The sequence below is a fragment of the Sciurus vulgaris genome (assembly GCF_902686455.1).
Source record: "Sciurus vulgaris genome assembly, chromosome: 6".
In the NCBI taxonomy this organism is placed as follows: domain Eukaryota; kingdom Metazoa; phylum Chordata; class Mammalia; order Rodentia; family Sciuridae; genus Sciurus; species Sciurus vulgaris.
In genome coordinates this window covers 35,965,034-35,980,342 of record NC_136466.1, presented here as the reverse complement: position 1 = coordinate 35,980,342, position 15,309 = coordinate 35,965,034, and the positions used below count along the sequence as shown (strand labels likewise).

Sequence of the window (15,309 nt, the reverse complement as noted above, 5' to 3'; positions counted from 1 at the left end):
GTCAAAGTTTTGTCCAATCAGAACCTGACCAGCATCCAATCTCCTCTCTTTTTACTAATGACATCCTCCCTGTCTTGGCAGCTGTAAAGGACCCGGCCAGGATGTGGACATGTCCAGAGCACACTCTGACCCCCAGGGGAGGCGGCGCCGGCCCAACCGGGGGACACAAGGAGGTCGGGTGTTTTACAACAGCGAGTATGGGGAGCTTTCGCAGCCATCCAAGGAGGGTGACTGCTCCCTGTCTGCCAGTGGGCCCTTCTTCACAGATGACAGCTACTAAGTCCACACCCGGCAAGGCTCTCTGACCCTAGGCTTCAACAACTGGGGCAGAGAGCATCCCTGGCTGGGCAAGCAGAGAGCTGGAAGCCCAGACTGAGGATTCGTCTTCTCTAGTTCCCAGCCCTGAAGGAGTTTCCTCTTCCCTCTCTACAGCCTACCTAGCTCAGAAAAGCAAGATTCCAGGCTCAAAGTCTCCTCTGAACTCTGTCACCACTGCCTGTCCCAGGTCACCTATCAGGCACCCTTGTCTCCCTCAGATTCAAATACAATTTAGCTCAATGTCCACCGGTGCTGATGCTTAAGCTAGGCACTCCCATGGAGACTGGCTCTTGATTACCTCCTTCGTAAAGTGGGTGTGTATCACCATTTTCTGATAAAAGAACAGATATACTGAGGGTCACACAGAGATTGAGGTAGAGCTAGCCTTAAGCCAGCATCTCAAGTCCCCACTTTAAAACACTGTCCACATCCATGTGTAGCCTTCTATTCCCATCAAGAAGACTTTCTTCACCTGTCTCTCAAAGATTGAAGAGAGAGTACCATGTTTTCATTGCAAAGTGACAAAGGAGAAAATTGTGGGGTGGGGGATGGGTGTGTTCTATCCTGAGTCCTACCAACAGCTAACTAAGTTATGGGACATCCATCTCTACATGATGACCCAGTTACAAAGAGTGAAGCAGGATGCCCAACCCCAAGTGTTGAGAAGAACCATTCAACCAAACATATTTTTTTCATTAGAACTTCAGAGACTATTATAACTGCTGTGAAGAATTTGCTTTGCAAAACCTCAGTCAGAGGGAGCCCAGAGATGGTCTTACTGAATCTAGACAATTCTGGCCTGGAACCCCAACCAAGTCAGGGGCTATCATAGCAGATGCTGCAGTCATCACCTGTCTCTCTCAAGAAGGTCCCAGCCCCCTACCACCCAGCTCCGAATCTGAAAAACTAACTGCTATTCCAGAGCTGCTTTGTTTGGTTCTTCCCTCTGTGTCCTGCATCTTCCTATCCCAGGTGTTTCCCAAGATGTGAAAGTCCTCATGAGAGACGAGCACCATGGGTTCCACCAAGGAAAGCTTTGGGGCTGGCACACAGAACAGCATTGTCCTGTGCCACACAACAATCAGTGGATGTTCTTGTGGTCCTGGGAGGACCCTGCCATCTACCTTCCCTTTGCCTGACACTTTGGCAGGTCAAACCTTTGCCCTTATAGGGGAGCAGCTGAGAGACCCCCAGAAGGCTGGAGCCATCCTGCCCAGACCCCTGTTCCAGCTTACAAGGCCCAGGCCCACTCCACCCCTACCAGGAAAAAGACCCTCATCTTGGTTAGTGCTGTGGAAATCAACCCTCCTAACTACTTCCCCCAGCACCATCCCAACAAGACGCTTGCAGGACAGGCGGCCATGCAGCAAGCAGGGGCTTGCTCGGGGCCAGACCCTCCTACAGAGTGTATTTTTACTTTATGATGGTTTGTTGAATGCATGTATGATTGTAGTCCTCATGTCCCCGTGGATCTGCTTCCTTCTTCCTCTGCATGTCACCTGACTGTGGGTCTTGGGTTCCTCTGGCTTACCCAGTGGAAGTTCAGATACTGTTCTTTCTCAGGGATCCAAAGCCTGCAATGCAGGTGCAGCCCTCCCCATGTGTGTACCACCTGTTTGTGTCACCTCCCCTCCTGTCATGTAACTGCCCACACAAAATGCACTGGGGAAGAAAACCTACCATGCCCTTGTAGATTCTCTGAAAAGATCTAAAATATTTAACAAGTGATAATAATAAATTTGATGCCAGTCTTTGAGTTACGATGAATGAATTCTAAGTGAAACTCCAGCTGTCTGTGAAATTTTGATCTTAACTTTCCATCCAGCCCAAAAAAGCCTCTGGACAGGCTACTTAAAGGAAACGCAGCAAGGAGGCGTGGTTTCCCTGGAGTGAGCGGCTGAGTTCAGTCCTCATCTCTCCCCAAGTCGGCTCCCATTCCCTAAGTCTGCCAGCCAGATGGCGCAGGGAGGCAGAAGATGCCAGTTCCCAGCCGCAGAGATGAGAGGTGAGCGCCCAGCCTGCACTACAAATGCGCTGCTCCAAAGCCTACTTTATTTACAAAGTAACACAGCAGCTTGTCGCCTCCTACTACAGCCACATGCTGCCCCCTGAGCATCGGTGGTCCATGGACCTGGGGAGCTCAGTCTAGGATGAATCCTGTATCAGCCATTGGTATCCCCTTCGGAATGGCCGCCACTGCGCAAGGGACCGCCCCCAACACACCCAAGGACACATTTCCAGAGGGGTGCAGTACGCGCCTGAGATCACTTCTTTGGTTTAATGCTTGCCTGGACTCTGAGGTAGGGAAGTCTGAGCTGGACCCCGGGCTCACCACTGACCCAGGTAGATGAGTCCCAATCAGGAGAGTGCAGAGCGCTTAGGCTTCAGTGCGGCTTGGGCCTCCAGGAACCTGTGTGCAATGTCTGTGGGACTGTCAGCAGTGAGCGGCCATCATAGGAAGTAGCAGCAGACTAGCCATCTGGACGCAACCTCAGCAAGTTTTCTAGAAGAGGTTGGCCAGCAGCTGGCCCAGAGACTGGCGGGGAAAGCCAGTGATGTCCACGGGGAGGGCAGCAGCCCTGTGAGCTGGACCCAAGCAGATAAGAGTGGGGCACAGCTATCAGCGTGGGTCCAATGGGGCTCCTCACTTAAGAAAGCAGAAAGGACCCAGCAAAGGGCAGGAATCCTGTTCTCTCACCTTCTCTGTTGCCTGCTTCCTGTCTGTAGCAGTGATACTGATGTCCCCCAGCCTTGCTTCAGCTCTGGTGGGAAGAAGCAACTGTTAGTGGTGGATTGTTTTGTTTTGTAGTCTTTGTTAATGTTTTTGCTTCTGTAGAATAAATCTAAAAGTAGAATGTTCCACACTGAACATTTGTGTGTGTTTGGACATTTTAATTTTGTACTGTAATTGATAGAATTTGGCTAAGTTGAGACAACCGTTTGTCCCCAGGTACCCAGGTCACGAAGCCCAAGGACCCCCCACATATGGTCGGAAGTAGCATCCTCCACTGTACAGCCTTCCCAGGCTGTATTTCTGGACTCCTGTGGTCCCGTTGGGGCTGGGCTTTCAGTGCTGAACTCTGGTGTCCCCGCAGTCCCACCCCTGCTCTCACTCCCTGGAGTACCGCAGACTCCAAGCTTCGTGCATGGGAACTTGGCCAGCAAGGGGTGATGTGAAGGAAGTGATGGAAGTCACATTACACAGCAGTGTGCTCCTACCTCGAAGGTCTCTTGACCCCTCTCATCTCCTCTCAGACTCCAGCCAAGAAGCAGAAAGTAAGAAATAAAGGTCTTCAGCACCCTGGGACAGGTTTCCAGTCCTCAATGCTCACAATATGTAGGAAGAGGCAAACCCAGGAGGCAGATTCTGGCACAAACACTGGTTTCATCCTCTTCCCTCTGGTGCCCACACTTGCAGGTCACTCCCCAACATCCCCAGATCACTTGTAAAGCTGGACATTCAGCCCAGATAATTGAACACAAAGTGTCCCAAGTGATGACCTATACCCATGTCACTGGGGCCACCCCTACAAATCTTCATATACAAAGAACAAGAAGAACAGATCACAGCTTCACTGAGAGGGGTCCTGGGTCTCCTCAGCCATTGGACAGAGAACTGCTCAGGACTGAGAGTAGAGAATGGGTGATCAGATATGGTGCCCTGAGGCCAGTGACCCTGGGCATGACCCTGTCCCTCAGAACCTGTTTCTCCTCTAGGATGTGTCACCTAGCAGAGCTTTGGTGATAACAGTTATAAAGCCCCCAGGGGTACTGGGAGTGACTATACCATGAAGGAAGCTCCTGCCCCCACCAAGTCATGTCCAGTGACATTCGACCTCCCCCTGTCATTATATCATCGTGTCCTAATTAACAATGCTCCTACCTTTCCCCCAGATATCATCTGCAAAGAGCTGAATGTCTGTGTACCTCCAACATTCACTTGTTAAGCCCCTAATACCAGACGATGTATTAGGAGGTGCAGGTAATAAAGCCATAGTAGTGGAGCCCTCAAGAATGCAATTAATGCTCTTATAAGAAGAAGCCAGCAAACCCCTTCACCCTGTTCCACCTTGAAAAGAATGAGAAGTCAGCTGTCCACAAACCAGGAAATGAGCCCACATCAGACACTGGATCTACTGCGGCCTTGATCTTGGATTTCTCAGCTTCCAGACTGTGAAAAATATATGTGTTGTTTAAGCCAAGTCTAGAGTCATTTGTTAATAGCAAACTCAAATAAATCACCCTCCTCTCTTCCAGCTATCCACAGCAGAATGAACAGGGTGCTTCGGGATAGCAGCAAGTGCCTTTGGTGTGAGTGGGACCCTGGTCTAGAGTCTGGGCTAGGACTTCCCAGAGGTCTGATCCACCGAGTCACATCTCTCACCTGGCAAGCAGTTGCTCCCAGTCCTGGTGCATGGAGGTATCACAGGGCACTGGTCATTGGGGGAGCTGCCAGTCCCGTGGGGGCAGTGGGCCTGGAATGAGCTGAGCACTCACTATTCAGGACCTGTTCAGGAGGCCTCAGGCAAGTCATGTTTGTTCTCTGAGATGGGTTATGAATTAATATGACCCACCCCTCCCCACCCCCAGTACCATTCCATTTAGGGAAATACTATTGGGTCCCTTTGGTCATAAAGTTCGATAGGGCTCCACCCTAACCCAGGCAGAAGCAGGTAAGCTGAACCTAATTATATACCATGTTTCTTTGGCCACCACCATTGCTGTGGTCAGCACAGACTCTTAGAGCAGTGGGGACTCACTGAAACCTTATGGGAGGACCCTGGGACAGAAGCAGGGCTCATTTCCCTGTACCTGAATCAGCATCTAAAGTTTGGAACTGTTGGCTGCCAACTTTTCACCCCAGAGAGGACAACTATCTAAAACATATGAGCTGAGAGGTAGCACAGAAAAGCAAGGTGCTGGTGACATCATTTTGAGCCTGAATCAAATTTTGCCTGAAGAGAGAACATCCTTGGAATTTCAGTCTTTTCTTAAGACATGTGCACCAGCTTTTCTGCCACTTTCACTGATGCTGAACCTTCATAGCAAGAACCATGCTGACCTTGTCTTTTCACCCTTTCTACTACAGGGTCCCGCAGGGAGGAGGGCTCTGGAAAAGGAAGGGGCAAAAGGAAGTGCTTGAGAGAACCAGATCAATATTGACAAAGATGAAGGCATCCACAGAAGTAGGAACAGTATGTACTGGTGACACTTGCCAGAGTCCCACAGCCCAGATGGCTAAGCTATGAGGAAGAAGGAAGGAGGCTAAGGAGGGAGCACTAGCTTGTAGAGATTCATGGTGACCCTTTAGCAGGACACCATGCCTCTGTGGGCCTAGCAGGTGACCTAGGGAGTCTGGGAGAGCAAGCAGCCCTCTCTGCTCTGGCCCTGCCCATGGTCTGGTGAAGCCTGGCTCGTCTTCTTCAAGCCACTGAGTGCCCAAGAGGATGGCCTCATCTCAGCTTCCAGCAGAGTCCCATATGTGCCCACCTGTCTTTGTGGTGACTACTGAGAGCAGGAAAGAGGGAGGGATCCGTCCATTGGTCAGTGCTGTGGTCCTGGCTCTGGAGGATTTCCCTAGGAAGGAACAGGGTGGCAGTACTGGCCAGGGGCTTCCAAGAGCAGGCTATAGCCATGAGCCTCCGTGGGCCCCTAAGGAGGGCCTACCGTCTTGGGAAGGAGCCGGGCACCCGCAGAATTCTCCCAGGGCTGTCCATCCATTCAACCTCCCAGTGAGAAAGGAGCTGAGAAGAACAAGGAAGGCCCTTTTCGTTCTTATGCATGCATTGGATTTAGAGAAAGACACATTTTATACCCGAACAGCATCACAGACACATCCTACAGTACAAAATTATTTCACCATGAAGGGCTGACTTAACTATTATCCAAGCTAACTGGCCACAGCAAGACTACAGGACAATGAGTTATGATAAAAGAAGCAGAAGACTGGCATCGAGGAATGCCTCCAGACAACTCCCATGCATAGTAACCAAGATGCGTGATTTCAAGGTCCAGGAGGCTGCCCAGAGCTACTGCACTCCTGAGAGATGGAACTGGGGTCCACGATCTGCTCCAGTTTGCTTAACCATTTATGTAGCTTGGGTATCACAGAAGGCGCCCAGGTGACAAATCTCAGAAACTGAGATACTGGTTTGACAAAAGGGGAAAGAGAAGAGTAAGGGGCCTGGAGCCTTCAGGGACCCTTATGGTGTTAGGGAGCTCTGGCAGGGTGGCCCACTATGCGTATCTGAGCTCCATCTCCACACACCCATGGCAGCCACATTTTAGGTCCAGAGTGGTTATACATGGGTGGAAGGACCTTGGGCTAGGCCATGCTGGCCCTCGACCAGGCTGGGAGCTGGACCCTGGAATAGGAATCCAAGCATGGGGTGCATGGTCAGACAAGGATGGAGGTGTCTTTGCAAATAGGGAGGCTGTTTGGTGGTTCTCAAAGGAACAGACAAGTCCACTATGGTTGGCTGAGGCTGTGTCCTGAGCACTTGCTTGCTTGCTTTTCTGCCTGAGTTGTAGCACTTGTGGTTCCCTGGGCTAGAGTATCCCATTGGTTGAGCACCAGGCTTTGAGCCCTCATGGTCCTTCCATAGTCCCAAATTTGATGTTTGGCCCATATCCAGGGCTGCTGAAGTCATTTACCTCCAGCACTTCCTGATTCCCAGAGGATAAGACGAGGTGCAAATGTTTATTTTGGCCCAAAGAATGTCCTGCAAACATTGCCTGGGACAGGCTGACCATGTCATCGGCAGAAGGTGCCAAGTATTTTTTGTGTCCCAGCCAGCCCTCTGCCAGCAGGAGACAGGTATTCAGAAGCAGTGGGGAAGACCCAGCCTCGATGGTGACAACCATTGCCCAACCCTGTATCCTCTCTCTCCTCATCCTCCCAGGTGGACTTTGACAGCCATGCTGGAGACCCTCAACTGGCCTGGCCTGCAAGGAAACAATGTGGAAATTAGAGGGTGGGGCATGCCCAAAAATGTACCCAGGCCTATTTTCCAGAGCCTTTTGATATTACTTTATATGGCAGTGTGATTATTTTGAGATGAGGCAATTCTTCTGGATTATTCCAGAAAGCCAAATGCAATCACATGTAACCCGATAGGAGGGAGGCAGAGAGATTTCACACATACACGAGGAGGCGGCGACGCAACCACGAATCAAGGAATGCTGGCAACCACCAGAAGCTGGAATAGGCCAGGAATGCATTTGCCCATAGACTTCTGGAGGGAACGTAGTCCTACCAACACCTTGCTTGCGCACCAGTGAGATGGGACTTCTAGTCTCCAGAAATGTGAGCAAATAAATGTGTGTTGTCTTTAGCCAGTAAGTATGCAGTGATTGGTTATAGCAGTTAATTAGGCAACTAATTTGGAGTTCTCCCCTGGCCCCACCACAGAGACAGAACTCAGTGGTCCCCACTGTCCACTGCCATGGATGGTTTCCTAAGGGACCCAGTGTGGGGTAAAGGGTTGTACCAGCTTGGGATAAGTCCTGATCTTGACCTTTACAACTTGGGAGATGGGGGTAGCTTCCTCAGTGGTGAAACAGTGACAAGATGGCATTCTTTGCAGGGTGACTGGAGGAATTGGAAATTTTGGATGCATGAAAAAGAGGTCTGTGGTCATACCGTAGGCTCATGGGAATCCAGGAACAGATCCACTCGAACCACTATGAACCAGAAGTGTGGAGGCGGTTGAGGTTTGTTTGTTGCAGTGCTGAGGATCAAACATAGAGACTCCTCGCTCATGCAAGGCAAATGCTCCACCACTGAGCTATATACCCTGAGCCCGAGGAAGGTTGTTTTAGACAAAGAATGCCAGGAAGGAGATGCATATTTTATAAGGGTGTAGTTATCCAAAACATATCTAGAACTCTTACAACACAGAATAAAAAAGACTAACAACCTAATTAAAATGGTGAAGGACTGCATAATATTTCTCCAAAGAATACAAACAAAAAGCATATGAAAAAAGATGCATATCATAGTCATTAGGTAAGTGCAAATAACAAACCACAATAAGGTACCACTTCATACCTTCTAGGATGGCAGTAATAAGAAAAATAATAAAACAAGAGCTGAAAAAGTGATTAGAACTTTTTTTCTTTTTCTTTTTTTTTTTTTTTTTTTTTTTTGGTACTGGGGATAAACCCAGTGGCACTTCCCCACTGAGCTACATTCCCAGTCCTTTTAATTATTTTTTTAAATTTAGAGAAAGGGTCTCACTAAGTGCCTTGCTAAGTTGTAGGCTGGCTTGAACTTTGTGATCCTCCTCTTCAGCCTCTGGAGCTACTGGGATCACAAGCATGTGCCCACCTTGCCCTGGCTGGAACATTGCTAGTGGTGAATGTCAAAATGGCACAGACACAGTGGAAAACAGTTTTGTGTTCCTCAATAAGTAAAACACAGAATATCATATGACCTAGCATTTTCACTCCAGGTTTTATACTCAAAGGAGGGGGAAAACAGGTGCTCACCTACATGCACTCACATGTACTACAGCCAAAAGATGAAGTGAGTAATGCTCATTCAGTGGATAAACATAAAACAAATTGCGGTGGTATATACTTTTATTAAGATGTTTGGCATGTATTTGCACAGAATATTACTCAACTATAAGAAGAAAATATTGATGCTGGCTACAACATGAAAACATTACATAAAGTGAAAAAAGCTAGGCCCAGAAGGTAACATATATAATCCCATTTATATGACATATTCAGAATAGCCAGATATGTAAGAGACAGAACACAGATTGATGGTTGCCAGGATCTTCACAGGGAGGCAGGAATTGGGAGGTACAGACTGATGAATATGAGGTTTCCTTTTGGGGTGATGAAAATGTTTTAGAACTAGAGATGGTGGTTGTACAACACTGCCAATCTACTAAAGGCCATGGAATTGTTTGCTTTGAAATGGCTAATTTTATGTTGGGTTAATTTCAAATAAAAATCTATATAAATGGATATATAAATATATAAAATATGTGTATATATATACATACATACACACATATATATATATATATATATATTTGGCAGTACTTAGGGTTGAACTAAAGACATTTTATTCCTGAGCCACAAACTTGCCATCCTCCTGCTTAGGACTCCCAAGTAGCTGAGATTACAGCTATGTACCACTGTGCCTGGCATCAACAATAACTTTTAAAACTTCATTATATAAACAATAGCCACAATCAAGAAAGTCCAATCATTTTGGGGGTGTGGGAGAAGAATGGGAGGACTGATTATGCGGAGGCAAAACCAAAAAATATATTGCAGACCCTTTGCAAGGTGAGAGCTGTAAAACACAGACCCATTTTCGGATTCTACAGGGGGGTAGTTGAAGGCCCAGGTACCCTCCTCATCCTATACCGCCAAATGTTCCCTTCCCCCATGCTGACTGGAGTCTGGCACTCTGAGAAAATGGGGACAAACACGACTTGGAAGGAAGCAAATGGAATTCCTAGGTGAGGGACGGCCCTAGGATCCTCTCACCAGGGACTTGATAGGGGTGTCTCCTTAAAATTCTACAATTGGTATAGGACCCTAGGGAAGCATTCTGGTAGTTTAGGAAAATCACCAAAGAGCAGCAGCAGATACAGCCTTAGCAATTGCAAGTACAAAGCACTTGTGTTTAGCATTGGAAAAAATATTGGTTTCACAACAAGAAAATAATTTTAACCTCATTATGTATTTCTTATAGTCGCCCTTTTTTTTCTCAAGTGGACCCAATATGTATAGCTGGGCATCAGAGGCAAGGCAAGAGTCAACTGGGAACACAGTGATGATAGCTTGGCTGTTCTGGTGAAGAAGTCAGATCTCTATGTGCTCTGCCTGGCTCTCAAATTCCAGATCAACTCTTTTGACCATCTCCTCTGGTTGGTCTCTGGCCTTTATTTTATGTATAAAAGAGTCCTAAGAAAGTCAGATAAAGCACTAAGAAAAGCATCTTTACACATTAGAGTTGATATTGAGATTCAGATGCCTGTCATTAGATTTTGGCCAAGAACCCAGAGGTACCCAAGGAATCCTGCTTAAATTCAGCCATCCCTTTGGGACCCTCAAAGGAGCAATTGCACAAAAAAGCAAACTTATATTTTGTGCCCTGAACCCACTGAGGGTTAATACTTTGCACATGAGCTCAGAGCCTTATTACCCTGAGGAGCTACTTCTCTGACCCAGTACTTGAGGGAGAGAAAAAAGAGTCAAGGTGCTAGAGGCAGTGGTACCCATCAATCCAGCAACTTGGGAAGCTGAGGCAAGAGAATTACAAGTCCAAGGCCAGCCTGGACAACTTAGTGAATCCTGTCTCGAAATAAAACATTAAAAGGGATGGGGAAGTAACTCAGTTAGCAGAACACCCCTGGGTTCAATTCTCAGTACAAAAAGTGACAAAAATAAAGTCAAGGGGACAGAGGCCAGTACTGGGTCGAGTTGAACAAGTCACAACCGTTACTTGGACCAAAGGGGAAGAGCAGGTGGACCTGTCAGTGAGCAAGACCCACCCATTAATAGCCCAAGGCATGAACCTAGTGGGCAAGAGTTATCCAGATGGGGGAGGCAGCGGATTGGTGGAAAGGAAGCAGAGACCTGAAATTTCTTTCCTTTAGGGTAACTTGCTTCCATCTTTTTCTTCCTTCTATAATCCCACTCTGTCTAACAACTAAGGGTGTAGTCAACTAGGCACAGGCCATGTCATTGCTCCTGACCTCTGCTGTCATGACACGGCTATGGTTCTTTCATATCCAGAGACAGTCCCTGAGGAATGCTTCTAAGAACCATGAAATGGGTCAGTAATAAAGTGGACTCTCAGGAAACACTCATCAAGAATCTTGCTTTGTTCCAGTTCTAACTTAGTCATGTTGTCCACACTCTGCATATAGGGCTGCTCTTTGACCACAAGATGATAATGGAGTCTGGATGAATCCAACACACCATATTTGAGCAATAGAAATATAGGGTGAAGAATGCAATCTCATCAAAAATCTCTACCATTTTAAAAATAATAAAATAAGTTCCCACAGAGAATTGTAATCTAAATCTTCAATCCTCTTCTGTCTTAGTTGGCTTCACCTCATCCAAAGAAAGAGAATCCCCCTCTACCCAGTACTCCTAAGCATTGAGTTGTTGTGGTCCTTCAACAGTCACTAGATCTGAGCTGCTGACCCTGATATTGGCTAACTTCTCCCCACCTCAAAACTTGAATGAACTAAGCCCCACTCTTATGAGATCTACATTAGTCTGCTTTTCATCACTGTAGAAAAATACCTGACATAGTGAACTTATAAGAAGGAAAGTTTAATTTTGACTCATAGTTTCAGAATTTTCAGTTCATGGTCACTTGATTCTGTTGCCTTGGACCTGTGGTGACACAGTATGTCACAAATGGAGTACATGGTGGAAGAGGCCTATTTACCTCAGGGTGGCTAGGAAGAAGAATGAGCTAGGAGGGAGCGAGTGCTCTCTGAGGTTTTAATATCCCCTTCACGGGCACACCCCCAATGACCTGATTTTTCCTACTGGGCCACACCTCGTAAATGTTCTACAACCTCCAAATAACACCCTGGCTGGGGACCAAGCCTTTAACACATGGGACTTTGAGGACATGCAAGACCCAAACTATAGCAACACTTGTCTTTAAACAACAAAGAAACAGAAGGGCATGTAAGACCATTCCAGCACCAACACACACACACACACACACGCGGAGAGAGAGAAAACAGAAAATGTTCCTAGACTATTCTCAGTTGCACAGCAGTTTTTTCATCAAAGCACCTCCATCCTCTCAAGTATAAGTGATGCTCCAGGAAGGGAACAGTGCAGGCAACAACCCACCTGAAGAAACTTCAAATCTAACTAGGTAGTAGCTCAGTTGGTAGTAGTGCCGACTTAGTATGTGTGAGGCTCTGGGTTCAATCCCCAGCTTTACAATAAATAAATGCTCTTTCAAAGAAATTTCAGACCCTTGCAAACATGGGGGAGCAGAGTACACAAGCGGAGAGAATCTACCTTGCATATAGTTATGGACTATAACATATTTTAATATATATTTTAGAATGCTCAAATCAGGCTAATCAACCATCACCTCACATATTTTTTGTAATGAGCAATTCTGAAATACTATATTCAATGTGTAATTATTAACTGTAGTTATACAATAGATCTCAAAAAATGATTGGAGAAATGGTGATCAGCAGACACAGTTTCAGTTAAGACAAGAGAAATAAGTTCAGGAGATCTACTGTTCAATGTGATGGCTACAGTTAAACCACGTATTTTATGCTTAAAAATAATGAAAAGCAGATTTTAAGTGTTCTCAATACACACACACACAAAGCACAAGATAAGGTAAATGGCGGATTGAATATGTTAATTGGTTGAATTTGGCTACTACACAATTTCAAAACATTATGCTGTAACCATAAATATATATATTCTTTGTCGATTAAAAAAAATAAACTTTAAGCCAGACACAGTGGCACACACCTATAATTCCAGTGGTTTGAGAGAATGAGGCAGGAGGATTGCAAATTCAAAACCAGTCTCAACAACTTAGTGAGGCCCTAAGCAACTTAGTGAGAGAATAAAAAGCGCTGGGGATGTAGCTCTGTGGTTAAAAGCCGAGTTCAATCCCCAGTACCAAATAAATAAATAAACTTTAAAAATGAAATAAACTGGGTGGCAGCAGTGCACACCTGTAATCCCAGCAGCTTGGGTAGACTGAGGCAGGAGGATTGTGAGTTCAAGCCGAGCCTCAGTACTTAGCAAGGCCAGTAAGCAAACTTAGAGACCTTGTCCCAAAATAAAATATTAAAAGGGCTGGGAATGTGGCTCAGTGGTTAAGCAACCCTGGGTTCAATCTCGAGTACAAACAAACTACATTCTTCCAATGTAATTGAAAGATTGTACCTCATGACCAACATCTCCAATTCCTACCTCCTGCCCCCAGCCTCTGGTAACCACCATTCTACTCTCCATTTCTATGAGTTCACCTTTTTTTAGATTCTACATATAAATGAGCTCATATAGAATAGTCATCCTTCAGTATGCATGGGGACCCTCTTCAGATATCAAAATCTGTGGATGTTCAAGTCCCTTCCATAAAGCACTGTAGTATTTGCATATAACATACACACTTCTCCCATATACTTTAAATCACTCTAGGTGACATGATCTCTAATGCAAAGCAAATGCTATGGAAGTAGTTGTTACATTGTTTTACTATATCGTTTATAATAATGATAAGAAGAAAACATCTGTACACGTGTGCTGCAGATGCAGTGTTTTCTCCCAAATATTTTTGATTTGTAGTTGGTTGAATCTATGGATACAGAACCTACAAATGTAGATGGCTCACTGTATTTCTTTCAATACATCTCGTTGGTTTCAAACTGAAAGAAATCTCTCAAGTAGTTCATGTTTTTCTTCTCCATCTTTTTGTTGCTGTCTGATTCACAAGGAAACCAGCCTCCACATCTGGAAGGCCCACAGGCTTCCACATGGTCATGGAGAAGCCATCCCCTGGCATTGCTTTTTCTAGAGCCCTCTGCTTGTGGGGCAAGGCACTACTACCCTGACCAGTGGCAGGTGGTATAACAGTCTCCCCTTATCTGAGGGGGATAGGCTCCAAGACTTCCCGTGGATACATGAACCTTAAATAATACCAAACTCTCTGTGTATTATATTCCCTCAATATGCCCTACATTATTGCTACGAGGTGCCAGAGTTATCTTCAATATTTGAGGTCCTAGTGCCTCCTTTTCATTAATAGTCTTGTAGTTTGGGACATTATTAAGTAAAACAAGTATTATTTGAATTATATTATTTGAATACAAGCACTGCAGTGTTGCACATCAATCACACAGACAACTAAATTACTGACAGGTGGGTAGCTCATACATTGTGTATGCACTAAACAAATGGGTGATTTACAACCTGGGTGGGATGGAGTGGGAAAGCACCAGATTTTATCACACCACTGAGATTGGCATGCAATTTAAAATTATGATCTATTTCTGATATTTTCCATTTAATATTTTTAAACCAAAGTTGACCACAGAGAGCGAAGTCATGAATAAGGTGGGACTAAGTCCTGGCTTTTCAGGAGGGCGGGTGGCCCATGAGTAGATAGAGTTCATTTGGCAAATGCCCCCTTCAGAGAACAAGGGTGAGGCCACAGAGACCACTATGTTCCTAGTTACAAAGGTGGTTTTGCTCCTGTCTCATGAGCTGTATTCCTTCCAGAAAACCTCTTGGAAGGTCATGAATCATCACCACCTTCAAAAATGTATTTTCCATTGAAATTATTTTCCCAATGACCAACAAAACATACACATCCTAGCTAATAATGCAAAAATTTCCCAGACAAAAAGTGTCAATGAAATGTTAGAAACAAGCAGAAACAGTGTGTATATATGCCACACTGATCAGCTATTAGAAGCCACACGCTATCTGCAGGTGGGACTGTGGGGACTTATGGTCATGGCAGCACAAGGGTGGCTGGAGACCCATGCCAGTCACAAAAAGCCAAGGCATGCTTCTATGCATGGTAGGGGCCATTCCAAGATACTCCCTAAAAAAGTTAGCTCCGCCCATTGATTGTTTCAGGGGTATCAGTGTTTTCCCTCCATTGTCAGTTCTGCAGGTGACAGATGATAAGGAATATTTCAGAGAAATCTACAGGCTTTCAAAGCTGATTTTCAAGCAAGAAAAGTGTCCTAGGTCCTTTGCATCAGTGCCGGTACCCAACCAAAGAGGGGGCCAGGAGTGAGGCTTGATCATCTGGGGAGGCTACCTGAAGTTCCTCAACCATCCTGGCTCCCCAGGACTGGAAGGAGCCATGAGTAGCCCCAGTGCGTAACATATCCATGGTATGGGATCAGGGACCCTGCCTTAACTGAGGGAAGATTTGGTGATTCAGTGTGCTCTGCAAGCTCCCAGCCCTGGGACCTATGCACATCTCCCAGCCTCTTGCTT

The 15,309-nt window shown here is 46.0% G+C and overlaps 1 protein-coding gene across 1 annotated transcript in view; it reads left to right on the top strand.

Annotated features, from left to right (window-relative positions):
* Positions 1-3,202, top strand: part of FLT4 (fms related receptor tyrosine kinase 4) — a 46,585-nt gene extending 43,383 nt beyond the window's left edge. The window contains 1 exon segment of the mRNA XM_079144319.1: positions 82-3,202. Within this exon segment, the coding sequence (XP_079000445.1) occupies positions 82-280 (199 nt within the window). The 3' untranslated portion in view covers positions 281-3,202.
* Positions 3,203-15,309: the final 12,107 nt, after the last annotated feature.